Genomic DNA, 27,655 nt, shown 5'->3' with positions numbered 1-27,655 from the left:
TTTGTTTGTTTGTTTTTTTTGTTTTTTGTATGTTGTGTTTTCGAGGTCTGATTGCATGACACCTGGCTGCTCCATTCTGTGGAAAAAGTCAGGCTGGTCCAGGAACATTTTTATTTTCCATCAAGTGGTGGCATGCAGCTGTGGGAAGCAACATTCTGTCCCAAGATGAGAAAATTTTATAAAAATTACATCCATCCGGGTAATTTTCTACACCATCCACCCAAGAAAATACTTAGTCATGGATTCACGTGGGGAGGGCTGTTTGTCTGTTTGGGGGTTTGTGTTGTTGCTGTCTTGGGTTTTATGGAGTTTTTTTTTTTAATTATTATTTGTTTGGTTGGTTTCTTGAGATAGGGTCTTTCTATATAGACCAGTCTGGCCTCGAACTCAGAGATAGATCCTCCTGCTTCTGCCTCTCTGTTCCTGCCTCCCAAATGCTGGGGTTAAAAGTGTGGCCACCACCACACCCAGACAAGTTTTATGTATTGTGAGTATATTGTTACCTTTTTAGGGAATCCCATCAAATTAGTAGGACTTTCTTTCAGGGGGAAAAGTGTTATATGTGATTTAGTGGTGGTGGTGGTTGTGGTGGTGGTTATTGTTCTAGAGGCCCATGAACTAACTTCAGGTTAGAGATAGCCCCATATTGATTTGTTTCCCTTGGTTTCCAGGGAAACCCTCTGGTATGCTCTGAATCCCATGTTTCTGACATGAGTAACTTCCTGGAATTGAATAAGGGGATAATAGAAGGTTTTTAAAAGTGGGGTTAGAAACAAGCTGGGTATAGTGGCACATGACTTTAATTAATCCTAGCCTTCGGGAGGCAGAGGCAAGTGGACCTCTGAGGCTAGCACGGTCTATAGAGTGAGTTTCAAGGACAGCCAAGGAAGGCTATGTAGTGAGACCTGCCTCAAAAACAGCCAGGCAGGCAGGCAGGTAGGCAGACAGACAGATAATTTAAGAAAAATACTGAAATGACCAAGGTAACCCCATCTTGTTCTGACTACACACACACACATACACACATCTACCTTGACAACTCATTTGAGATTTCCAAGACCTGGACAATGGTCCATTTGTATTAACCAAAATAATTGACAAGTTCTGTCTATAATAACTGTTGTGCTCCGCCATGGAGGAACATTTCAAGGTTACTCTGACATTCACTATTGTCTGTGTGGGTTTTACCTTTAAAAACATTATACCCCTGAGCTTGGGCACCACAAGATTCTTAGAGGCTTAAGCCCACTCTGGGTCTGGCCATCAATAAAGAAGACTAAAGACTTTTAATTGGCTTAATCAGCATTGGCATTAATCTATGTCTTGTAGATCATGACTAAAAGAAAACAACATCAAAGAAACCCTAGGTTCAAGACTGGGACTCTGGGGGCTGGAGAGACGGCTCCGTGATGAAGAGCACTTGCTGCTCTTACAGGGACTCACGCTCAGTTCCCAGCAACCACATGTCTCACAACCACCTATATAACTCAACTTCCCAGGGATCCCATACTCCTTCTGATCTCCAAGGGCACCGTGGTGCACATACATACATACATGCAGGCCAAACAGTCTTACACATAAAATAAATCTTTTTTTTTTTCAATCTTTTGAAGGCTGAGGGTGTAGACACAGGAGGCCCTGGCTCCAGTCCCCAATATTAGAAAGAAGAGAGGAGGAGCGGAACCCTGAGCTCCCATGATGACCCGGGGCAGCCCACGCTGCAGAGCCGCCTCCCCACCCACCCTCACTGGCTCTGCAGTTAATCATTGCTGAAAGAGTGACTGGACACTCGTCATTTAACCGGTGCTCTGTATCTCTAGACCACACAAGGAATCCAGCCCCATAAGCTCCCAGGCAGGTCTTGCTCATTGGTGATTCCTCTTCCCAACCACGGAGCATGGGACGTCCAGCTCAGCCTTACCTCCTCTCTCCTCTGGGGACTTTGAGAAAGAGCAGGGGTGCGGATTGGGTCTCCGGAGAGGTAAACAGCCACCTAGTTAAGTGATAGAAACAGCCAGAAGAGTCTAGCTTGGACATGGCCCATGTTAATTGCACTCCAAAGAAGGCTCCATGGGTTTGGGAACTAACTGTTCACTAGAAGTGTCACCAGCCTGGCTGTTAAGTCCTTGCTCAGTGAGTACAAGGGGCGCTGTGTAGAGGGACAGAGGTGGCCTTCACAGCTGACCCGATGCCCATCGGAGGCCCCGTGAACACTATCCACACGGGTAGGTCAGTGGCTGGCTCCCACTGATCTCCTACTTCCTCTTAGCATCAGAAGGAAGCCCCTGTTCACTCACACCTGCCTAGCACTGTGTGAGCTGCCAGTATGTCGGGATCAGAAACAACACAGCCCCTGTGTGGCTCACTGGAGCTACCCTAGACCAGGGCTAAAAATATCAGGAAGTCAATTGAACCATTCTCTTAAAGTCAAATGGATTTCTGCCATATTCTAATCTTTATTCCTTTCCCACCTACAGTGAGTCTATAGTATATATAGTATATATGTAGTGTATATGTAATATATGTATATTTGTATATATGTACATATACATATATATATGTATTTGCAGTGGATTTATTAAAACTAAATAGAAAGATAGGCAAAGTCATGAATAGTTGTGACCTCACTGTGACTTTCCCAGTGGGTGGAAATTTTCAGATATCGGGGTGCATGTCTCAAGGGTGAGCTATGGCAGAGTGCCAGTTTGCACATACAGAGTGCCATGTTCACACCCCAACTCTGATGGGTGTTTTCAGACTGAGGAACCTCCACTGCCTAATCCTAAAGAGGAATGTGCACCCCAGAAATGGCCCCTCCCCACTAAGGCAAGGCGGCTTCTTACTGCCGCCCCTTTGAAGTATGAATATGATTACCTTTCTGCGACCGCAGGTGTCTATCTGACCGTTAAACCTCAAATGTGAGGTGTTGGGTTGGGTTTGAGACAAGGGCGAATCGAACTGTGTGGCCCAGGCTGACCCAGAATGCTTTATGTAGACCATATTGGCCTCAAACTCTCAATAATCCTCTTGCCTCCCAAAAACTGAGATTATGGCTGCCTCTTCACCTGTCAACACCCCAAATGTTAAACCTCCTTTTACCAGCCTGGGACAGGCTTCCACACTCTGCTCTCCACTAATCAAACCCTTACTTACCCTGGGTCTAAGGCACATAACCTTTAAGTGACCCAGAAAACTCGTTGTCAAGTAGAAATTAGATTATCGTCCAGGGCTGAGCTTGGAGAGCCCTCAGTCCTTTGTAACAGGAAGCTGGCATCACGCTCCTGCCAGCCACAGTTACCTCTAGGATCCCACGGAGTGTGGCTGCAGGGCAGGAGCAGAGGCTCCAGGTTGTATCTCAGAACCCAATTTTCCAAGAGATAAGAATCCTGGCAGCCCTGGCTGGTGGAGGGTGGCTGCAGCGAGGGAAAGCTAAGCCGAGAAGAGCCATGAAGTCACTTGGGGCTCTGGTTCGATGCAGGGCTTCGTGGAGTGGAACAAGGATATGGGCAAAGCTCAGAGGAAGAACACCCAGAGGAGGGAAGGCTAGACCCTAATCCTAGATCCCACTTAGGCTGTCCATTAGCTGCTCATTTGAGAAAGGCCAGGTTCAACAGCAGCTCAGGCCAAACTTAACAGTTCTGGGACTGGGATGTGTCTTCTGTGTCCCTGTACGCGTATCCCAGCATGGGGTTGGGAGAGACCCAGTTCGACAGAATGACTTTGAATTCACACTTTGCCATCAGAATCAAGTTCAATCCTTCATGTGTGGTGTAACCTCAGAGGAGCGATTTACCTTCCATGCCCAGTTTTCCCGTATAAAAAGATGGGAGATGAAATCTAGGCATACAGCTCATTTGATGAAACGCTTGCCCAGCGTGATAACCCAGGGTTCAATCCCCAAACCCAGGTGAACAAATCATGGTGGCACTAGCCTGTGATCTCAGCTCAGGAGGTAGAGGCAGGAGGATCAATAGTTCAAGGTTTTCCTCAGCTACTTAGTGAGGCCAGCTTGGGCTGGGTGAGACCCCCTGCTTCTCACACACACATAAAAAGGAAGTTGGTGTTATCTACTAGAAGGCCCATTGTGCAAACAGCTCAAGTGAATTAATTGCTTAAGGTAGGGTGTAGGCCAGAGGACAGATGTGTAAACACTTGTCATCTAAAACTAAGATTCCTAAAATATGAAGGAAGAGATTGTGCAAAGGGTCAAGACACGTGATGGGTAAGACACAGCAATTAGGAAACCTTGTCAAAACGTGTCATGATAGGTGAAAAGATTCAGTGAAGTATCGCCGTGAGTGCCGTTGGCCAGCACTGCCAGGGCGCACAAGCCCATGCCCCTTTGAAAGCTGTACAAGAAGGGTCACCTCCCACCGCTGGGACCGTCTACACTAGCACATTGTCACTTTTGCGCGTGGGATGAGAGCTGCCGGGCCACATAGGACATGTGGGCCAGCAAGAGTGTGCATGGCTACTCCCTGGACAGCTTAGTGAGGTGTGCGCTGTGGGAGAAAAACCAGTGTGTGGAGCGGAGAGGGCTCTAATGCAAAACAGTCCCCATGTTGTCGCCACATGATCACAACGCCTGCTTTCAGCAGAAAGGGGGGTATTTACGAGCTGGCTGGGAGTAGGGGGGGGATGTTGTGTGTCTGGCAAGCAGGCAGTGGAAACTGCAGTTGGGATATCTCCTCAAGCACACCAGGTCCACCCTGCTTTTTAAATGATGCTAATTCTGTCTTCAGAAGAGAGAGAGGACTTCTTAACTCCTGAACTTGCCCAGACCAGGTTGCTGCCTCATTACTAAGATGACACGTAGAGAAAAAGTTGATGTGGCCCCAGATCAGCGGTTCTCAACCTTCCTGATGCTGCGACCCTTCTTGTTCTTCATGTTATGGTGACCCTCAACCATAAAATTATTTTCTTTTTTTTTTTTTTTTAAAGATTTATTTATTTATTATATATGAATACACTAGCTGTCTTCAGACACACCAGAAGAGGGCATCAGGTCTCATTATAGACGGTTGTGAGCCACCATGTGGTTGCTGGGATTTGAACTCAGGACCTCTGGAAGTGCAGTCAGTGCTCTTAACCACTGAGCCATCTCTCCAGCCCTAAAATTATTTTCATTGCTACCTCATAACCGTAATGTTGCTACTGTTCAATCATAATGTAAATATCTCAGATTAGATATCTGATACGTAACCCCTGTGAGAGGGTCAGTCCACCCCAAAAGGGTCTCGACTGCTTCCCCTGAATCTTCTTCCTCACCCTGGAGAAATAAATCCACTGTAAACTGTTTCTACCAAGAATGAGACTAGATTTCAGAAATAGACTTCTCTCTCATGGTCTATGTCATGCAGGTGACAAAGAGAGCCCACAGCTGAGTCACCCTGAGCATCCTGTGACGTGGGCAAGTTACCTCACCTCCCTGAGCCTATTTCCTCTTCTCTTACTGATGAGGGCTACGGAAGCCCTCTAAGACAGAGCTCTGGTCAGGTCACCATGCAGGTCAACCGAGTTCTCAGGCCACCTGCCACACAGAAAAGCCTGGAAAGAGAACGGGCTCCTTCTTTAACTTGGATATTTTACGACTGGATTTTTTTTTTTAATGTTGAATTATATGAGTATCAAAATTTTCTCAAAATTTAAGACATAAAATAAAAGAAGTTGCCTTCTTAAGGGCCTGGCTTCTTATGGGTGGTTGGGATCTTTAGTTGTTATTGGGCATGCACACGCAACCCATGACGCTACAAAAGAGTCTTAGCGACCTGGACCAGGTGTCACATGCCTGTAGGAAGATCAAGATGAAGGTTTTTGTCAGCTACATAGTGAGTTTAAGCCCAGGACGACTACACAAAAAATTGCCGGGGGGCGGGGGGAAGCAAAAGATAGAAGCAAAGGTCATTTGTACCGGAGTAACTTGAGGCAGTTGGTGTGTTAAAAACACAAGCTCCTGCCGGGCGGTGGTGGTGCACGCCTTTAATCCCAGGACTTGGGAGGCAGAGGCAGGCGGATTTCTGAGTTCGAGGCCAGCCTGGTCTACAGAGTGAGTTCCAGGACAGCCAGGGCTACACAGAGAAACCCTGTCTCGAAAAAACCAAAACAAACCAAAACAAAACACGAGCTCCTGTAAGATGGCAAGTTAGTGGCTCATTTTCCTTATCTGTGTAATGGGGGGAGTAATGCAGCATTTAATGAAAAGCTGTCTATCGTCCTTTCCCTGGCTCACGGTAAGAGCCCAAAGGTTAGGTTAGCTAGCTTGAGCGTCTACAGCCGTTGCTGGAGTCACAGCACTGCTAGCTTTCCATAAATGTTTGGAGCGGAGAGCTGATCTCAACACTTCCATTCACCCAGATCTCTCTCCTCCAGCTCTGTGGAGTCACAACACAGGGTGGCTCAGAGCTGAAATTGGCCTCCAGTTCATGTGTCCCAGGGCTTATCTCTCCACCCACAGAATGCTTGGCTGTTTCCCCAGTTTTGGAGGGATGGTGAAATTAGCCTTTGGTCAAGGCTCACCTCGGTGTTAATTCCTGGTAGTTCATGAGCTACGTGTTACTACTTGGCAGGGAGTGCACCAGCGCTTGAGGTGCAGAGACAGAAGCATCTGTACCATCCTCAGCCATGTAGCAAGTTTAGAGACCATCCTGGACTCCGTGAGGCCCCGCCTCAAAACAGCAAAGAGTGAAAGGAAGAGGGACAGGGAAAAAGTAAAAGAAACAATCTTACTTTACTCTAAACCTAGAGTAAGACTTTACACCTCCCCCACCTTTCCCCCTCCACCCCATATACTTCCCAGAAAAGGATTGAATTTTTTTTTTTTATCTAGAACCTTCTGGACAACATGGACACTACACACACACACACACACACACACACACACACACACCCAGGAAACCAGATCCTAGAGGGTGTCAAGCCAAAGTCATCTTTGCTTTTGTAAAGACAAAAATCAGCGTAGAAAACAAAGGGCACTTGGGTGGAGCTCCCTGAAGCACATTTTCCAGGGACCACATCCTGTCCTGCCTCAGCAGAGGGAGAAGGATGAACCCAAGGGAAGAGTCGGCTTCTACCCTCCCTCTCCAGGAAGCTGACACTTCATCCTCAAGCCTGGACTAGAGGAAATCCTTGAGGCTCAATTAAAGTTCAAGTTCGAGTATTTTTCCAAGTCTAGCCTGTCCGAGACCTGGAGATTCCCAGTCGCACGTGGGCAGTTTTCTGAAGTCCAGTTTTCACTCTGTGATCTTGGTTCAATTTGAGCCCTCCCTGTTCTGGCTGTGTCGTTCTGGGTGAGTTGCTTAACATCTCTGAGGACCCCTCGTCACGAGTCAGAGAAGGATCCTAACGTGGTAAAGCATATCCCACCATTGAAGGCATGCCTGGGTCCTCACAGATAATAGCGGCTACTGTTCTTGGCAGCCTCTGTTGTAAACAGTGTATATGTCCCCTCACCTGCTGAAAGTTCAGCCCTGATAAAGCTAGATCACCTACAGCCTGACTGCAGTCTCTGTGTTTTCTTGTTTAAAAATTAAAAAAAAAAAAAAAAAAAAACTCGTAAAGAGTCTGGGGTAGTCTGCGCTCCTACATAATAGCAGCTTAGCCTTGGAAAATAGGGGTGTCATTTCAACGACCTTCAGCCCTGTCTGGCCATGGGAGCCTCTTAAAACTCCCCTGAGTCATTGGAGAACTAGGGTAAAGAGGTAAGCGCACCTTTGGGACCCAGATGCAGGTTCCAACTTGTGCGCTTTGCTCCAGCTTCCTACCCTTGATCATTCAGTGTGGAGCTGCCCAGCCACCGGGCCGGCTTCTCAGTCTTGCCGCCCCCGCCGGCCTCCACTGGCTCTAGCCAGCAGTCCAGGAGGACTTCCTGTGGCTTTGTGGTTGGGTTGGTTAGAGTGCCAGAGCCTCACTCCTCAAGTCTGTAACGGGGGAGGGGGGAGAACCTTACTCCTTTCAGGGAGGCCACAAACAGAACATCAACCCAGGAAGTCCCGCCCCTCCCTCCTGCCCTCCCTTGGTGTTTTTCAGAAAAGGTGTGAGGAAACCTCTCTTTCAGGCTCACAAGTCCAGAGAAAGCTGTTTCCTGCCATCCTTGTGCAATATTTAAAGCAAAAGTCCAGGGTAGTGAAAGTGTCAGAATAACCCAGGCCGTGTTCAAACACAGGCTCCTGGGTAACCCCCACCCCGGCCAAGTTTGCAGCGGGTCTAGGAGGGAGCATTCTAACAGGTTCTAGGGACCTCCCTTTGTGAACGGCTGGGCTGGCTGGTGAAGGGGTCCCCCGGGGGGGTTGCTGTAGTCGTGAATGCTGCCCACATGGTAGAAGCTGAGAGTCTGAGCGTTGCCCTGAGCCCGCCGGCCAGTTCTTCTGAAAGTCCATCCCCTTGCTCTTTAAACAACAGCTAACAGTTGTGACTCTCAAGGAAAGGCAGGCATGAACTCTCTTCTGTTGGAGTGGACCTGAGTACTGTTCATAACTGAGGGGTGGGACCTGGGTGTCGGAGGACCCCTTCCTCTAGTACTGGCTACACCCTTGCCTTCCCACAGCCAACAGTTTCCGTCCCGGGTGGGGGAAGGGAGACAGGCCAGAAGGTTGCCACTTGGGATCCTGTGTGTTCTTGCTGGCATTTCGTGGCCCAGCCTCCTAACCGCCCTCGGCCCATCTCAGGCTTGGCATTTTGCTGGTGAGAGGAGGTTGCCATGGGGATGGGTGAGGCCCAGAGCCCATGGGTCTGGGTGGCCTGACTTGCTTTTGAATGTTGAAGCCTGTGGACACAGAGGGCCTTATCTTCGCCTCGGTGGCTTTCTTCAAGCTTGACTGATATTTTAGGGCCTGGGAAACTGCTGATGGTGAAATTGCATCCTGGCTATTTGGTCTTCCTGGGCAGAGTGAGCAACGGTGCCTGCAGGTCCCGAAATGTGTTCAAATAGAAGCATACAGCAGAGTGAGGGGCATCTGCTGAGGGGGACAGATACGAGCTAGTGTCCTGTTCTGTGCCAGCCTAGGACAGTGTCTCCCTCCCTCCTCCCTGGCCATTCTGGAACCCCAGGAGAGGCCATAGCTTGGGTCTGAGCACAGCTCTCCAGCTTCGCCTCCCACCTCACTTTGACCAGTCCATCCAGCCCTAGGGTCTGGCAAGCATTTCCTGGGTGTCTAAGGTAAATTTACCCATCTGCCTCCACCACCCAAGACACAGCCTCATAAAACAGAAACCCGATGTCCCAGGTTTTGCAGCTTCTGCCAACCACCTCCTCAGATCACAGAGGGCAAACAGCATCTAGGGAGTGCCTGCCAACCCACCTACTCCTTGTCTTTCTCAAGGCTTATTGTTTTTGTTACTATTTTCCGTGCTACAGAGACTGAGTGGCTGTAGTGACCTACAGTTTCCACAGTGCAGTGTGTCCTTTGACCTTCAACCTATGCTGAAAATGAAACAGCATTTCTGTCCGTGCATGCGCGTGTTGAAACAAATAACAGATGAAATCAGTGTGGCCAGTCAAACCGCAGTATAACAGATGGCCCTGCCCAGAACACCCAGTGCACCCCAGGGTGTTTTGATTGGGATCTATCTCAGGGGTCACATGCCACCTCCCACCTGAGGGACCCGGTGCAGTTGCGGCTCAGTTGCTAGTCTCCTCCTAGTCCACGGCCTACAGACTTGAAGAGTTTCTGTCAGTTCCACTTCCCCCTTGGGTGTATACTTCCACAGCTTCTGGCTGGATCCAGTTTTGTAAGCTGGGCCAGGAACAGTTGAGCAGCCAGGTACACCCCAGCTCCATTAATACTGTTTAGCTTTTTTTTTAATCAACCTTTGGAATTGGAGGTATTTCCATTGGCTACAGGTCGTGTTTCAGAGTGAGACTGTCCAGCTAGTGAGATTTTCCATGTGACTCACGCCTGTAATCCCAACCCTTGAAAAACACAAGAGAGGATGGAGTGTTTGAGATCAGCCCCAGCTGTGCATAGAGTTACTGTTGGAAGGGAGGAGAGACTCCCTAAGGATTAGCCCACATCTCAGCCAGGGCCTTACTCCTAGGAGGCAAGTGCCTACCACTGAGCTACTCTGTTTGGGTTTTAAATCAGGGTTTACTACATAGCCCAGGCTGGCCTTGAGCCTAGTATGTAACCTATGTTGGCCTCAAAGATCCTCCTGCCTCAGTCCTCCCAAGTGCTAGGATTACAGATGCCCCGCTGCACTTTTGGGGTGCGGGGGTGGGGAGAGCATTGGAAGACGTGGGGAAGGAAACAGGATCTCACTGTGTGTCCCTAACTAGCCCGGAACTCACGCTATTGACCAGACTGACCTCAAACTCAAGAGATCTGCCTGCCTCTGCCTCTGCCTCTGCCTCTACCTCTACCTCTACATTCTGAGTGCTGGGATTCAAGCCCTCCGGAGCTGCTGTGTGCAGCTTCTCCTGTCCTGAAATATTAGGAAACGGCTCCCCAGTGTCTCTTTGGAGCTGTTGTGAGGGTTAGGAATGTGGGAAGTGGGGTGAATAAGAAAAGGAATAAAGAAGTTGATCTTGAGGACTGTGTGTTCTGTGCGGTGCTGGAGCAAGCAAGAGCAGTCTAGGTGGCCAGGGTGACATTTTCAGAAGAGGGACTTGGTGGACAGAGGCAGGATTGCCAGGGTTGAAAACAGATTCTGATCGAAGGAGGAGGAGGAGGAGCCTGGGGTTTCTTGGCATCAGCTGCAGGTTGGCACGATTCATCTGTGAGGATTCGGGATTGTCCTGTAGGCAGCAAGGTTGAAGAAAGGGAGTATGGGTTTCTGGTATCCTCTTTTTGTTGTTGTTGTTGGGGCGGGGTGTGTGTGTGTGTGTGTGAGAGAGACCTGCCAGTGTGGTGCGGTCAGCGGAATCACAGAGGCAGTAAAGACACTAATTAACTGAGCAGCCCTGCAAGGAGACTGAGGCTTTATGGGGGGAGACAGGCAGGTGGGATCAGCTGCTGCCTTTTAGACCTACACTGGCAGTAGCCAAGCCACATAGTGTAGCCTTCACTGGTTTCTAATGCACGCCATACCTTTCCATGTTTATTTAGGGTTTATTTGAGTTTGGGGGAGGTTTTGTGAAATAAGGTTTCATAATAGAACCCAGGGTATCCTGGAACTCACTGTCTGGAGTACAGGCTTGCCCCACCACAGCTAGCTCTGCCACATTAGTGTTAACCTGTGCTACACTTACTTCCACTCGTTCATTCTGTTCCTGGGTCTTACCCAAGATCCCACATAACAGCAGTTGTCCTAAATCTCTGGTCTGTGACAGCCTCTGACTTTCCTTGTTCCTCACGATCCTGACAGTTTTAAAGCTACTGGTTGCCCAGCTGATCAGGCTAACGCTGGGGAAATGGAAGGCAAAGGTAGAAGAGGGTTCAAGAGTAGGCTGTGCTCTTTAACAAAACTTTGTCTCAAAAACCAATATAGAAAGTGTGGAGTTTGGGGAGGTGGCTCAGTGGGTCGAGTGCTTTCCCAAAAAGCTGGAGAACCTGAGTCCCTGTCCCCAGAACCCGTGTAAAGCACTAGCATTTGTAAGGAGATGGAAGTAGAGAAGGGAAGCCCAGAAGCTACCAGGTGCTGTGCTTACATAGCGGCAAATAAGAGACCCTGTCTGAAGGTGAGTGCAGGCTGCCCCCTGACCTCCACACGTGTGCTATAGCACACACAGAAGTGTACACACACACACATATAACATACACATACATACATAGACACATAAAATTAACATAGACACACCAAGCGCAAGCGCACACACACACACACACACACACACTGTTTTTTTGTTTTGTTGTTTTAGTATAAAGGAAACTGAAAGGGGAGAGAAGTTCCGGGCTGAGTTCTTTGTAGACTCTATGCATTTTAGGTTTGTGTCAGTTTTTCTTACGGTCCATCTTACACTAATTAAAAAAAAAAAAAAAAAGCCATATGAGCTGCAAAACACAGCAAGCCCCAGTGAAACAATGAGAGAAACTCCTTCTTTCCTTTACTGTCACATGGATGGAACCATTTGGGGCCAGATGGCAAAGGAGCTTTTCGCAGCAAAACCAGACTGTTTCCATTTGGCTTTTGTTGGAAACAAAAAAGGTAGCTAAGCCAACTGTAGGCAGGGCCTCTAGCTGGGAGAGCCGCCCGCCTCTGGACTTTCATCTCCATCCTCTGCAGCCTAAGATCCCCACATTGCTCTGATCCCTTTCTAAGAGCCAGTCTAAGCATCTGCGTTAAACCTGCCCTGGTCGTGATGGACAGACAGAAGCGGGCTGGGCAATTTTGTGGCTGATGTGACTACTAGTGTCAGGTAGTTGGCCTGCAAGGGAACATCTTATTGTTCTTGTTCTTGTGATAAGTTACTTAGAAAAACAATCAAGAGACAAAGGTTTATTCTGGCTCCAGTTGGAAGATGAAAAGCATCAAGGAAGGGAAGTCCTGGGGCAGGAGCTGGGGAGTGGGGGGATCCATCTCTTTGCTTCACAGATGCACATGAGGTCCTCCCCTGCTGTCTCCAAGGTGGACATTCCAGGAATTCCTGATCCTACCCTTACCCAAGAGCCCTTCCCCCACCCCAACCTCTGCAGATGCCAAAATCCAAGGATGCCTTAAGTACAGTATTACGTTTACATGTAACCCATACATATCCTAATTCAAGCCTTCCCACCGTCAGCATAGCAGACACCAAAGGCCTAGCTGCCCATTGCACAGGAACCTGCAGAAGCAGCCCCTTGACCTTGTAGTGTTCATTTTTTTTTAAAGGCTAAAGTTGCCTGGTTCTTGCTACTGGTCTCTTAGTTTCTCCTGTGGTTGAAGTAGCTGGAGTGAGAACCAGGAGTGGCAACAGAAGTACCCCCAACCACTGCCACCAAAAACATGCTCCCCCGGGAAATGTTCTGAGCTCTTTAACCAATGTTGCAGAAGGAACCAGTGCGAGCTCTTCAGGTTTCACAGCCCTGCCACCTCCAGCTGACCTAGCCTACTGTAGCTGTCTTTCCATTCCACAGAACAAGGCAGCTAATGACTGACACAGCATCCCCTCCAGTCACTTAACACCAGAGTTTTGTTTTTCTAAAAAAAAAAAAGAAAACAGGGAGTAAGTAAAGTAACTGCCTGCAACTCCCAGCACTTGGAAGGCTGGAGGAGGTTCCAAGACCAGACTGGTCCACACAACAAGTTCCTCACAAGCCAGGCTGCAAAGTGTGGAATGTGTTTGACAACAGAACAAGAGTTGAGCCTGGTAGTGCACACTCTTAGTCCCAGCCATAGAGGCAGGGGGCCAACCTGGGCTACAAAGTGAGTTCTAAAATAGCCAGAACTACATAGTGAGACCTTTTCTCAAAAAGACAAAAAACAAAACAACAATAACAACAACAACAAAACAAAAACAACAACAACAAAAAAAAAACAAGAAAACTAATCAGACAAAGATGGCAGCTGGCTCACACCTGATCAAGTGTTCACAGACTGCTCCGTCTTCCTTCAGCCTTCCTGTTGTCTGCTTTTCTTGAGTCTTCCCTGGTGACTTTTTGATTAAAAAAGAGCCCAGGGTTTAGTGACCTTTTTCAAGCTTCTGCGGCCATCTGCATTTGCTTCTTCACTGTTATGCAGCATTGTGGTGTGGACAGCCCAGAACTGTGATATCAGGCTTGTGGTGACACCCACAGGTGGACCGACTTTTGTTCTCACTGTGGCCCAGGTGAGACCTGAGATTTTCCTATCCTGCCAGGTTTCTGTTTTCTAGCCCAGATTTCTTCCTCCCACTGGTGCTCACAGACTAGAACAGAAAGGGCTTCCAAAGTCCTAAACCAGGACTTCTTAACGTTTTTTCTAATTCTTCTTACCACAGAAAGAAATTCCATGTCCCAAGGTAGACAGATATATCAAATACATATGCAAATCACTTCCTGATCGCACTCCAGAGTCTAGCCCAGGGCCCAGCCAAGCGTGGTCTCCCCTAGCCCTGATTCTGGTGTTCCCTGTGGTCAGGAGCATTCTGTTGGAGACCAGCCTGTTCCAGCATGGGAGGACTAACCCTTCTACCCCATAAAGGCAGCTCTGCACTGTCTGGACTAGGCCCAAAGAGGCTTTCCCATATGCCTTGCTAAGGAAGAAGAACCTGACCCCCGTCTCTGGATACAGTTCTCAGGTTTATGTTAACTCTGTAATTCCTGCACCATCAAACCTGGCATTCATGAACTCTTCCAGTGTCCAGCCAGAGACACTTGGTCTGAGACCTTCTTAGTGGTGCGTGGAAATGTCTTATCTAAGAGGGGGGACTGCACAGTGTGGGCAGATGACCATCCACAGGATGGTCCAGGCGGGGGGAGGGCTCCTCATCCACAGGACAGAGGGTTCTGGGTCATGTGACCTAGTGCTGAGAAAGTCAAGCAGCTTTCCTTTTAGATGCCTCCTTCTAATATAGTTCTGATGTAAGCCCCCTTAGTCCCTGGCCAAACTGCCAAGGCACCGGCAGGTCACATCCACCATTCTGGTTTACAGATGGAAAAGCTGTAGTGGTAGGGCTCTAAGCCAGGAAACACAGCCCACACTGTGGGGACTCAGTTTGTATGCAATGGGATCGAAGTAGCCTACACCTCTAGGGGTACAGGCGAGGTGGTTTCTATAGGCTGACATCCTGGATAGCCCTTCCTGGTGTCACCATGCGTACTTGACACTCAGTGCACCCGATTCTATTGCCACATCATGCGTAAGGTTGGGGAGAAAGATGGAAAGTGGAGGGAGGGGGTGTCCACACCACAGACTCTTACACAGTTCCTAGGGCAGAGAACCAAGAAGATGATGACCTAGGTACTTCTGGTAGGGTGGATAGACCAGCCAAACCAGGTCTGTCTCCCACAGCCAGCCAGCCACTACACTGGAGGGCTGTGAGTCACTCCCTCAGCAAGCCCTGGTACCAGTGATGGGAGGTCAGCTGGCCCTGGGCGGGTGGGGGATGGAAAGGCTTGGCAGAGGCCTCCCCAACAGCATCTGCATCTCCAGGGCCAGGGCAGGGGTGGACTGGTGAATAAAAGGCTGATGTCGGTAAGTGAGGAACACTTCTTGATACGTCATGTCACTTGCTGGGCATATCACAGCTGTCCCCAACCCCCATGCGTGCGTTTGCCATTGCTCAAGTTAAAATTTCAACAAAATTAATAGTATATACCTGGTCTTTCAGGAGGCTGAGGCAGGGGAATAGCTAAAGCCCAGAAGTTCAAGACCCACTTGACCAACACAGCATGGGGGATAAAGTGTCATTTAGCATCCTATTCAACATCCTAGGTGCTCACCCACCCTGCTCATCCGTTTGTCCCCCGACCTGGAGCTCATCACTCGCTTGATGCTCACTGGTTACGTTTGTTTTGTTTTCCATTATTACTTCTATGACATATTTTATGTCTGTGCATAGTAAACAGCATATGGAGTCCTGGGGTGTGAGCTTAGTGGCTTGTGCTTTCGCTGAACATTGTAAGACACACTTATAGTGCCGGTAGTCCTCGTGATTCGTCTTCACTGCTGTGTAGTATTCTTCTGGCAGGGAATTGTTAATTCCAGTTTTCTGGTGGTTTTACCGCCAGGGTTGACCACACCTTTCAGATTGCTTTCTGCTGCCAGCTGCCCTTGGAAGGCAGAAAGAGAGATGATGCAGAAGTCCTTTGCGAGTGGACTATGCTATCCCAGGCGGTCAGAACTAATGCCAGCCAATGCATTGTGTATCTTGCAGCTCGCTGGCATCGCGGTGCTTGCCATTGGACTATGGCTCCGATTCGACTCCCAGACCAAGAGCATCTTCGAGCAAGAATCTAACCATTCCAGCTTCTACACAGGTGAGAGGGAGGGGTTGCCACTTCAGCTATGGAAACTCCATGCTGACCTGGGGCCTGGGGCCTGGGGCCTGGGACAGAGAAGCTGGCCCCATAAGCCAGCCCTGTCCCTTTCAAGTTAGGTGGCTTAGTGTGTATGTGTGGCTGTGTCTGCACGTTTGCATCTGACTCTTGTGGTTTCTTGCCTTGCCAGCTGAGTTTGTCATCTTGACCATTCTCTGATGTGATGTTGTCTGGCAAGGATGTCACTACTCCTGAGGGTTTAAGAGCCTCAGTTCACATGCTGTGTGTCTCCAAACTAAATTGTAATCTTCTTAAGTCAGAAACCATTGTCCTGAGCGTCTGCAGAGCCCGGGAGAGAAGGGGCTCCCCTCCCAGTCTCTCTCCAGACCAGCTTCCTGGATAGACCATCAAAATTAAGATTAATGGGGATGGAGGTGGAGGAGCTTGCAGGAGGCCCTGGGAGGGATGTCAAAAGAAGCTAAAAAAGAGAGCCAAGAGACAGAAAGAGAACAGGGAAGAGAAAAGAAAGAAAAAGAAAGTCTGGGCTGGAGAGCTGGCTCGGCTGTTGAGAGCATTGACGAGCATTGACCGTTCTTCCAGAGGACTGGAGTTCAATTCCCAGCACCCACATGGCAGCTCATAATTGTCTGTAGCTCTGAGATCTGACACCCTCACAGACACACGTGCAGGTAAAACACCAATGCACATAAAATAAAAATAAGTAAAAGGAAGGGAAGAAAGAAAATAAATCAGTCACTGGACCTAAGAGACCATCCCATCCTTTGGGAAAAACTGCTTTTGCCTTAAGGAAGGGTTTCCATGTTCAGGAAGGTGGGCATCGCCCAAGCTTCGGCCAGCCAGTAGCTTTCTCTACACAGCAGCTTTCTCTCCTGGGTCCTTCCTGGCTCCATTCAGCACCTTTCTCTTCCTCTGTGAGAGGAGATGCCACAAGGACCATCTATCTCATAAGGCTGCTGGCCTGAGTAAGCTCAGCCTTTGGTTCTAGTTTGCCTGATTTAGAAGTAGGAAGCCCCCTATTTTTAGGGTGATCCTGTCATGCCATCAGACCCAGCGTGAGTTGTCACTTCCTTTCCACCCACCAAAGTTATTTTTACAAAAGACAAGAAAGCATTCTGACAGGGTTATCATCTCGCAGGCTGCAGGGACCAAGGGCCATGGCTCTAGTCAGCCTTCTCTTTCCCCTCTCCCTGGGGCCAGACTTGGCCAGGTAGATGGAGAGGAGTCTCTAGGGGGGCAATCACCTTAGTTCTCTGTCTAGATCTCCTATTTTCCTGTCCTTTGTTATTGTTCATTGGCAGTGGAGTGGGGAAGGCCTGGGTGTGTTGCCCTGTTGTTGGAAAAAAGAACGAGGGGTGGTTAATGGTTAGGCCTTTTGTGTTTTTAACTACAACCAGAGTTTTTAGGGAGCATGTTTCCATAGTGCCCTGACTTGTTTTAGCAACAAAGCTTCGTTTCTGAGCTGGAATGCCAGGGAGAGAAGGAGAGGGTGGGGTGTGCTTCGCTCTGGATTAGCAGTAGCAGGAAGCAAGGTGCTGAGAGGAGCCAGTCACACTCCGTGCCCCAGCACACAGGGTCCTTAAGTACCACAGACTCACGGGCAGGAATGGGTATCCTTTCAGGCTGACCTCCCAACCAAGGGCCCTATGGTTCCTGTGTCCTCCAAGAGAGTTGTGACTCGCTAGGCTCCTTCCTGTTGACTGCTCCTGATCACCTGGTAGTTCTTCCCAGCATTCAGGACTCAGGCTAGTTCTGTATATTTTTAGATGTGGGAAGAAAGATTCTCACCGGTGACTAGGTGACCTGGGAGGAAACCACTCCCACGTCTGAACCCTTCCTGGTGGAGTTCACTGGCTCCATTCCTGAAACTCTACAGGAGGAGAGAATAGCTCCCACCTCACAACCTAGACAAGCCGCACACACTGCCCAAGCTCTCGTCCCTAGAACACAAACCCCAGATCCTTCTGGAATTCTCTATGCTGCACGGCAAGGGGAGCTCCCCTTGTAAGAAGTGTCCACCGCCCCTCTTCGCCAGGAGCAGGGTAAGGCTCTCTTAAGCCTTTTGATGTCACACAAATTGAGAGAGGAGCCCCTGCTCCCTGGCCCTGGTGGGCTGGCGGTTGGTAAGAAAACCATCCAAGGTGGTGGAGGGTGGTTACCATGGGAGTGGAGGAAGAGGAGCCCAGTTCTGGGAACCTCGTGGAGTTCTTATCCTCCAAATTGTTATAAAGTCAAAGTGGTCTTCAGTGGGTCTCCCTGAAGAGACGAGAGGATGACTGAAAGCAGAATCCAAGCCAGCAGTCCCTCACTGGAGGCTGGTATCTTCAACTTTGTCAGTTCTCAGCCCCTTTGCACTGGGCCCTGTTAGCATTGGGGGGTATGTGGTGATTTAGGGGAGGGAGGCCTGCAGCATGCTAGGTACCACTCCGTCACTGAGCTGTGTCCCTAGCCCTCTTTTCCCTTAAGACTTTCAGACAGGGTCTTACTAAGTTGTTCACATTTGCCCTTGAATTTACTTAGGTTGGCCTTAAACGTGTAGTCTCCTGCCTCAGCCTCTTGAGTGGTTGGTATTAAAGGCCTGTGCCTTCAAACTTTCTATGAGTTCATCTTTGAAGACGTCCTTCTGCTTCCAAGGACAAGCGGCTACTGCCAAAGGCACTGAAACATCAGGGAACTGAGTGGTACCTAGGTCTGGGCCCTGCCTGGATAACCATTATATTTTGGGAAACTGAAATTGTTGTCCCTGGGCAAAGGGTCAAGAAGGCTTTGTCCTCTGGGTCCCCTTTCCCACTGGACTGTGAGACCAGCCCTCTGTGGGTACCACAGTCCTCCCAACACATGTGCTAGGAGTACCAGTGATGCCCAGGCTGACTTTTCAGGCAACCTTTTTGTTCGGTTTTCCTGAGGTGAGACCACAGGTTGCACAGTCAAGAAAGGGTGTGTGGTGAGGCAGAAATGCAAGACTTCAGAACAGCTGGTACCTTCCATAGAAGGGCCTTCTCTCCAGTTCAGCCCTGGTACATTCTTCCTGTCAGAGGGACACAGTCCCAGGCTTACCAACATGCCACAGAACTACATTTTCCTTGTCCCGGGCCCACAGCTGGAGTGAAGGAATTTAGGGGGTATGGCCACAGGCCATCAGTGTTCATCCCTCCTTGGGACCTTCTGGTTGTAAATGTCCTCAGTAAGGTGGCCTTCCTGCACTGGGTACGTATGCCATGCCTGATGGTGGCCTTCCTGCACTGGGTACGTATGCCATGCCTGATGGTGGCCTTCCTGCACTGGGTATGTATGCCATGCCTGATTGTTCATTTTCCCACCTGAATCCAGCATAGCGTACGCACCCACACTTCTCTGGGGGTTCCCACGCTCAGCATATGAAATGCCAGTGAGTCTTCTGAATGAGAGCAACCGGCCATGGGAGGAAGAGAAGGCAAGAATGAGCTGGGGTGGGGGAGGGAGTGGGGTGGGGACCGATTATTTGGGGATCATGAACCTAAGCAAGGGAACATGAGCCTAGATCAGGTTCTTTTTCCTTTGGGGACACAAATGGTCGAAGGGAAATGCTTATGGGATCATTGGGCCTTCAGGGGAGGCTTCCGTGTCCTCGCTAGCTCAGAGCCCAAAACACAGGTGGGACAGAACGCTCTGCTTCCTGTGCAAAGGGCACCCTGACATATGCTACTGCCACACCAGTCCTTCCTCCCTCCACCCCACTTAAATAGACTTATAATGTCAGCCCAAGAGGAAAAGAAAGGACAATAAACAGCCCTTAAGCAATTTAGCATGGAGATCCTGAAGAAGGCCCTCTGACGAGTAAATTTTTCCATGAGTCAGACAGAAAAGCTAACATTCACTCCTTTTATAAAAGGGAACGCTTTGTCATTTACCACTGCCTGCCCTTGCTAACAAGCACCGCTCTGGGGGCTCGTGAGCCGCTTTCCCAGAGGGAAGCAAGGGACAGTGCTCTTTGAAAGCAAGCCAAGTGATGGGCGGAGCTCCAAGGTGGAGCTCAGGAGTGAGTCCCAGCCTCACCTTCAGGAAGCCCCGGGTTTGAGCCCTAGCCCCTCGAGGCTAACGTGGGGAACAGATACAATCCAAGGCTCGCACTGGGTCGGTGACTCACTAAGGTTGGGAGACCTGCTTCCAGATGAGCCACTCTGTAGCTTAGCTGCTGGGCTTGCTGTCTGGCTCCTCCTGACTAGAGAAGGCTAAACAGAGACACTCCCGAGCTGCAGCTGTCTGAACGAGGCTTAAAGCCGACAGACCTTTCATTTAAAATCTTTCTGGAGTGGATCTGTCGTATGAACCAAGAGGCCTGTTAAGGGAACATTGTCTCTGTGAGAACTGCTGTCTCCTCTAATGCTCACTACTCCCCCAGCTGCCCGGCCTTGCCAGGGTGTCCCAGCCTCCATACCAGGGTATAGACTCAGAGAGAATGCGTGTGTGTTTGCACTTGATTCTCCTCCATGTGCTTATAAATCCTTTTGATCTCTTCATGTCCTCTCCGTTGATTCAGCCCCTGCTCTGCAGCTCAAAGAAGTTACCTCATCCTTCCCTGTCTTGCCCTGATACGACAGAAAGCACGGCTGTCCTACTGCCACACTCAGTGCCGTCCCCTTGGCAGCTGGTGCTCCTCCCCAGGGGCCGAGTACTGCCTCCCATGTTCAGGCCCCACTGCATTCGGCTGGCCAGGAAGATGACTTGAGGACAAGCTGAGTTTGTCCCCTTGCCCAGTCTGGGCCAGGCATGCACAGAAACAATACCCATATTCATGTACTCTGGGGTTTGCCAGTAACCCCACGTGACTTCACGTCACAGTGGCGATAGGAGGAGGCGAGAGAGGCACAAATGCCCACTGTGTGCTCTGCTCTGTGCTGCCTATGAGCATCAGCTGCAGGCCAGTCCCACGGTCTCCTGCCTGCAGAGTCCGGCCCGTACGCTGGGTGCTGCAGGTGGGGGACGGTGAGGTCACTGTGGCACCTGCCAAAAGTCCTTGTCACGTAGTATGCTGTGTACCGTGAGAAGTATATCTCCCCCTCTCGTTTTCAGCCTATTTGAAGAAGTCTCTCTGATCTCGGTGGGAATACAGGGAGAGAGTATCAAGTCCATAAAAATCACATTTTCCTGCAGTGGTTACATAGGCCTTATACTGTTGAGATTATTTTATTTATTTATTTATTTATTTATTTTGGTTTTTCGAGACAAAGAGTTTCTCTGTGTAGCCCTGGCTGGCCTCGAACTCAGAAATCCACCTGCCTCTGCCTCCCAAGTGCTGGGATTAAAGTTGTGCGCCACCACCGCCCTGCATACTGTTGAGATTAGTAACAGTTGGCGTGTGTGTGTGTGTGTGTGTGTGTGTGTGTGTGTGTGTACACTCACTGCACATATCACAACAGTTCCAGGAGATTGCACTGTTGCCGTCCCTCTTTTTGTAGTACTAAAGCTTCAACCCCAGTCATTTCTCTTAAATTTATGTGTGCACATGTGGGAGCCAAAAGGAACGCCGGGTGTCTCCTGTGCTCTCCAGGTCATTGAGACAAGGTCTCTCTCTGAACCTCAAGTTCTTTTCAGCTAAACTGACCAGACAGCCAGCTATCTCCCGGGATCTGACTGGCTCCGCTTCCCAGCGCTGGCACACACTCATAACCCGGCTTTTTTATGTGGATGTAAGTTCTGGGATCTTAAACTCAGGTCATCATGGGTGCATAGCAAACATTCTTAGCCATTTCTCAACCCCAGTCACCCCGTATTTTATTTAAAACACCAACAACTTGCTGTTTCTTCTCTTCTCTTCTTTTCTCCTTTCTAAGACAAGGTCAGTACATAGCCCTGGCTGTCTTGGGACCCACTCTGTAAAACAAGCTGACCAGGAATTCAGAGATCCCTCTGCCTCTATATCTGTGTACTGGGATTAAGGTTGTATTAGCTGGGCATAGTGATTCACACATTTAATCTCAGCACTTGGGAGATTGGCAGTCTCGAACTCACAGAGATCCATTTGCCTCTGCACATAGTAAGACCCTATCTTGGAGGGAAAAAAGAGAGGGAGGAAGGGAGGGAGAGAAAGAGTAAAAGGTATACCACCACACCTGGCTGAGATATACATCTTTAAACCCAACACTTGGGAGGCAGAATCAGATGGCTCTCTATGAACTTGTGGCCAGGCCATTCTACATAGTGTTTCAGGTCAGCCAGAAATCACTTGAAGAGACCCTGTCTCAATAGATACCCACCCAAGCATCCTGGGCTTTGAAGCTGAGGCTCCTGACGTGTCACTGTAGCACTGGCTAGAGCATGGTAGCAAGACAGGTACTGGGGCTGAAGAAGTGCTCAGGGGTTAGAGTGTGTAATGCTCCTTCAGAGGACCCAGGTTCAATTCCCAGCACCGATGTTGAGTGGCTCACAACTGCCTAACTCCAGCTCCAGGGGCTGCAGCGTCCTCTTCTAGTCTCCCAGGGCAACTGCATTCATAAGCATGTACAGCAACAGAGACATACACTAACTTAAGAATAAATATTTAAATACATTACAATACATTTTTTGCTTTTTTTTTTTTTTTTTTTTGCTTTGTTTTTTTTATGGGAGGCACTGCAACTCCCTTTGTTTTCCTTGGGGACTTAGGACAGAAGAGGGCTTCACAAAGGTATAGTCCCTGCTCAGCAACTATGGCTTCTCAAGAGTGTCACTGTATGATGCACTCTGGGCACAGCCGTGGTGATCTGGAATAAATGTAGCCAGGGCTATCCACTCTGGTTCCAGATCCAAGGATTTGCATTGTCTGGGTGTGGACAAGACTTAAAGAGTCGTTGCCCTCTCCTATCTCCTCCCCAGTAACCAGTCACATCGAAGACTTAGGCATGACGTCACCCAGTCTCCCCTCAGCGTGATGAATCCTTTCAAACCCTTAATCTAGAGTAACTTCATTCCGACCATAAGATTTCCTAGGTGGGCTGATGGGATATCATGGCATGTAAGGGGTGTGTGTGTGTGTGTGTGTGTGTGTGTGTATAAGCAATGTGAAGTGCCTGCAAAGGCCAAGAGAGGACATCAGATCCTGGGAGCTGAAGTTACAGGCATTTGTGAGCTGTCCAGCGTGGGCGCTGGGTAGTGGTAGGTGCCTGGCAGCATGCAGAAAGGATTTCTGGGGGAATCCAATACTCAAGCCCCAAACTGTAGTTTGAGAGGTCTCAGTGAATTAGCTCAAGTACATTCTCCTGCTGGGATGAAACATCACAGACTGAGCCAGGGGCTGTCTCCTGAGCATCAGGGTGCCTGTCTGTGGGTGCCTTCTAGGAAAGGGCCCAAGGATAAGGTAGAGTGTTGATGTGGTAGAGCAGAGTTCCGGGAGAAGGAGGTGAGAGGAACCAGAAGCCAAGGTGGAGCATGCTGTTTGGTTAAGAAAAGGCCTCCTTCCCTGGAGTGGAGGCCATCGAGGAGGCTGGAGGCTCCCAGGGGAAGAGGCCTGGGCCTCCACACTAATGTTTGCAACCTTGTATCCTTTTTCCTCTCTCCTGCCCTCAGGAGTGTACATTCTGATTGGAGCTGGGGCCCTCATGATGCTGGTTGGTTTCCTGGGCTGCTGTGGAGCTATACAGGAGTCCCAATGCATGCTGGGATTGGTGAGTATTCCTTCTGTGCTCCCAGTAGCTAGCCAGTCTTGCCTTAATCCCATTCCTTTCCCAAAATGTCACCAGGCCCAGTGCACAGGACAGGTAGAACCAGTGGAGTTAGGAAGGCGCCTAGGCCGGCGGGCTCTGTTCCACCTCTCGCTGTCCTTACTTCAGGTCCAGCCCTCTCTGCCTGGCTTCCACCTTTTATAGGCAGCTAAATGCCAGGACTTTATTTCTACCTTTCTCAAAGGCCATGTTTGCTTGCCCCCACCCCCCCGAATCCACGGATCCTTTTGTCCTCTCTCCTTCTTGTTTCAAAAATTGGTTCCGTCTTGCCCAAACACCACGGAATGAATGTGCTGCCTTTGTTTCCCCATTCGCAGTAGCACTTGTGTGTGGGCAGTGGCGGTTTATTAATGCCTGGCTCCAAACTAACACCCCCAAGTACCAGTTTAGGTGCAGTGGGTCACATTTTCCCCCAGAATGCCTTGGGCTCTCTGCTTTTTGGTCACCCTCTGTTCATCTGTGTCACCTGCATGCTAACTGCTCTGCATCCCTTTGGCGTTGCTGTCTGGCTTGCTGGAGTCCCTCTCACCACATCCCCTGTGTCTTCTAGTTCTTCGGATTCCTCCTGGTGATATTCGCCATTGAGATAGCCGCAGCCGTCTGGGGCTATACCCACAAGGATGAGGTAGGTGTTTCCCATAAAAATGCTTGGGTCCTACAGTGATTTGAGTTTCTGAGCTGGGAAGAGGGTTGGAGAAGATTGAAGGGTCCAAAATAAATAGCCCTTCCCCGCTACGCCTAGAAAGGTTGCTCAGAACAACATAGCTTTCTGTAATCAGCAAAGATTCCCTTTCTCTAATCTGTAAATACATACTACAAGTACCACACCAGATGCTATGCAAAGGTCCCCAAGTATCTGGGTTCCAGGTCCCACACTTGAGGAACTTCACCATATAGTGTGGGAGAAGGATGTTTGACAAATGTCACTCTAGTCATTTATAACCAAAAATATCTTGAGATTTAAAAAGGTGAAGATGGACCAGGGCATCTCTTCCAGTTTGTAAAGAAAGGAGAGTGGATCTAGACCTTGAATGAGATGGGACGTGGGGGGGGGGGGGGACAGGAGGAGTGGGGAACTTCTGGGCAAAGGAACGTGAGTTTGAGTTTCTCTGGTGAACTCTAAGGAGTTGTAGGCCAGGCTGGAACACACCGGTGCAGCATTTAAAGGCAGGGTCCTTACATTCTTCAGTGAGAGAAGGAGGAAGGGATTGAGGTGGGATCTCTGTTTTCAAAGAAACTATCCAACTGATAAAAGAGTTGACGAAGGGATAGAGGCTGGGGATTCCCAGGACCACACCACCACCTCAAAAGAAACTTAGCCAGGCTAGATGGCAGACTCCCGTAACCTGGGCACTTTGGAGGGTGGAGCGGGAACAGTGCGGAGAAAGACGGAACTGGGGGTTGTTAGCCAAGTGCTTGAAGAGTATCCGTGAAGCAGTTTTTGAGAAACCCATCTCTGCTCCTGATTTGTCTGTCCCTCGTAGGTGATTAAAGAGGTCCAGGAGTTTTACAAGGACACCTACCAAAAGTTAAGGAACAAGGATGAGCCCCAGAGGGAAACACTCAAAGCCATCCATATGGCGGTAGGTCACCTCTGTAGTGGAACCCACTGACCCCTCCGGTACATCCTGCAGGGTATCGGGTATTTCTATACCAGGTTGTCACGCCTCTTTTAACTATCTTGTTTCTCTCATCCCCATCCCTGCCTTCTCTCTTCAGTTGAACTGCTGTGGCATAGCTGGTGGTGTGGAGCAGTTTATCTCAGACATCTGCCCCAAAAAACAGATTCTGGAATCCTTCCAGGTTAAGGTAAACTTAGAAGCAACCCTCTGGCACCTTGCCCTGCTCCTTTGACAAATCCTTGTGAGGGCTTAGGTGAATTTAGCAACATTCTTCCCAGGGGCCTTTTTCCTCAAGTGGCAGCGAGACAAAGGCCAGATCAGAGACAGAACCAAATCCCCTAGTTCCCACAGCTACAGGCACCAGGGACCATGCACACTGCCCAAGTGCCAAGCCTTAAAGACCAAGCAGACCCTATGGAGGGAATGTCTGCTCCTAAGGCTTTAGAAACAGTTCCCGGTTGGTCAGTTTTCCTTAGTCCAGAAGCAGAATTATAAAAGCGACACTCCACAACCATGTGAAGCTGGACCCAGAGGGTCCTTCCTCTTTTAGTGGCAGAATGCTTGCCTGGTGGATGAGACTCCCAAGTTCCAGCCCAAGAGCTGCCAAAAAGAGAAAGAAAGGGTTGGGTGCTGTGGTGAGTTGTTAAGAGCACTCACTCTTCCAGAGAACCCAGCATTGCATCTCAGAGTCACCTGTATCTGCAGTCCCAGGGGATCGTATGCCCTCTTCTGAGCTCCACAGACAGCAGGCACACATGTAGTGCACACACACACACACATGCAAACAACACTCACACGTGTAAAAGAATTATAGAAAGAAAAGACCTCGAACCTCACCTTTCTCTGAAGTGTTCTCAAGTTTGGGATACCCCCCATATATCTAGTTCCCCCCTCTGGCCACCAGCTGGGACAGCCCTTGTGCCCAAATACACCCATTCCAGTTGGCCCTCTGGCCACGAGGCCTCTCAGAATGATAGAGGAGTCTGCAAGTCATCAAAGAAGAGTTACACACCCAAAGTGAGAACTGTTTCTGACCGTGTGTGTCTTGCTTGCCTCCCTAAGCCCTGCCCGGAAGCCATCGATGAGGTCTTCAACAGCAAGTTCCACATCATTGGAGCAGTGGGCATCGGCATCGCTGTGGCGATGGTGAGTGGCAGGTGGTCCGGGGAAGAAGACTGTTGTCAAGCTGTGCCCAGGCGCTGTTAGAAGTGCTGTAGGCTCAAAAGCAACCCTGGCTGTCCTGGCCAGGTGGATGCCATCAGTATTTCCTTCTTACTACTAGGAAGTAGGAGTCCTCAGACTGTGGCTCAGAGGCAGGGCACTTGGCTGGAATGGACAAAGCCCTGGGTTTCAATCCCAGCCCTGCAAAGAAAAGAGGATGGGGAGAGTCCTAACCTGCATGCTGTGTTGGAAACACTGAAGTTAGGATTTAAAGCTGCGTTTTTAGGGTCTCACCCTGAATGTTCTCTAAGGAAATGTCTCAGCAGCTGACTGTCAGAATCCGAGTCCCGCCGTCCTTCCTGTTATCTGGCCTTGATCTCTTCTACATCAGTGCCGTTCTTGGACCTTGTTGCTTTGGTCGTTTGTCTTGGACTGGGTGATGCTCCTTCCCTTCCAGTCAGGCAAACCATGCCCCCTTCCTGTCTTTGCAGGTCTTCGGCATGATTTTCAGCATGATCCTGTGCTGTGCCATCCGCAGGAGCCGGGAAATGGTCTAGAGTCTGCCACAGCCCCGAGCAGGAACAACGGCCCTGAAGACGGTCCGGGCCGTTTGGTTTTTTGCCACTAATATTAGTATTCATTATGCATTTCTAAACAACAGTTATTCTGTGTTTGTCTTTTTAATGCTTTATTCATTGCCATTTGTAGTTGAGGTATTTGGGGGGGGGGTTCAGTTTGTTTTGATTTTTTTTTTTGGTTGTTTATTTTTGCTTCTTATGTTAAGCAAAAATCCTGCAATGAAAGGTACTATATTTGCCAGACTCTAGACATAAGATATTGTACATAAGAAGAATTTTTTTGCCTTTAAATAGATAAAAGTATCTATCAGATAAAAATCAGGTTGTAAGTTATATTGAAGACAATTTGATACATAATAAAAGGTTATAACAATGTCCAGGACTGATTGCCAATTGCTTTCTTTTCTTTTCTTTTCTTTTTTTAAAGATTTATTTATTTCACCTATATGAGTCCTCTGTAGCTGTCTTCAGACACACCAGAAGAGAGCACCAGATCCCATTACAGATGGTTGTGAGCCACCATGTGGTTGCTGAGAATTGAACTCAGGACCTCTGGAAGAATAGTCAGTGCTCTTAACCACTGAGCCATCTCTCCAGCCCGCCGATTGCTTTCTTTAAGTTAGTTTTTTAGAACTGCTTGGGTTGAAGCTTGGATTGACTTGATTGAACTTTTCAGCTTTTTTTTTTTTTTTAAAACCTGTTATCCAGGCTAGCTAGGCATTTTTCTCTGTAGATCAGGCTGCCCTCAAGTTCCCCGGCAGCCCTCAGATCTCCCAAGTGCTGGCATC

The 27,655-nt window shown here is 49.2% G+C and overlaps 1 protein-coding gene across 1 annotated transcript in view; it reads left to right on the top strand.

Moving 5' to 3' along the window:
• Cd9 (CD9 molecule) overlaps window positions 1-27,246 on the top strand; it is a 32,526-nt gene extending 5,280 nt beyond the window's left edge. Inside the window, exons 2-8 of the mRNA XM_028754472.1 lie at window positions 15,707-15,809; window positions 23,352-23,449; window positions 24,057-24,131; window positions 24,991-25,089; window positions 25,226-25,315; window positions 26,191-26,274; window positions 26,781-27,246. Coding sequence (XP_028610305.1) covers window positions 15,707-15,809; window positions 23,352-23,449; window positions 24,057-24,131; window positions 24,991-25,089; window positions 25,226-25,315; window positions 26,191-26,274; window positions 26,781-26,846 — 615 coding nt within the window. The 3' untranslated portion in view covers window positions 26,847-27,246. The remainder of the gene's footprint in view (window positions 1-15,706; window positions 15,810-23,351; window positions 23,450-24,056; window positions 24,132-24,990; window positions 25,090-25,225; window positions 25,316-26,190; window positions 26,275-26,780) is intronic.
• The last annotated feature ends 409 nt before the right edge of the window (window positions 27,247-27,655 follow it).

Source organism: Grammomys surdaster, unplaced genomic scaffold (assembly GCF_004785775.1).
Source record: "Grammomys surdaster isolate TR1022 unplaced genomic scaffold, NIH_TR_1.0 126013, whole genome shotgun sequence".
In the NCBI taxonomy this organism is placed as follows: domain Eukaryota; kingdom Metazoa; phylum Chordata; class Mammalia; order Rodentia; family Muridae; genus Grammomys; species Grammomys surdaster.
The sequence above is the reverse complement of the archived record's forward strand: the minus strand, read 5'-3'. Positions and strand labels throughout refer to the sequence as shown.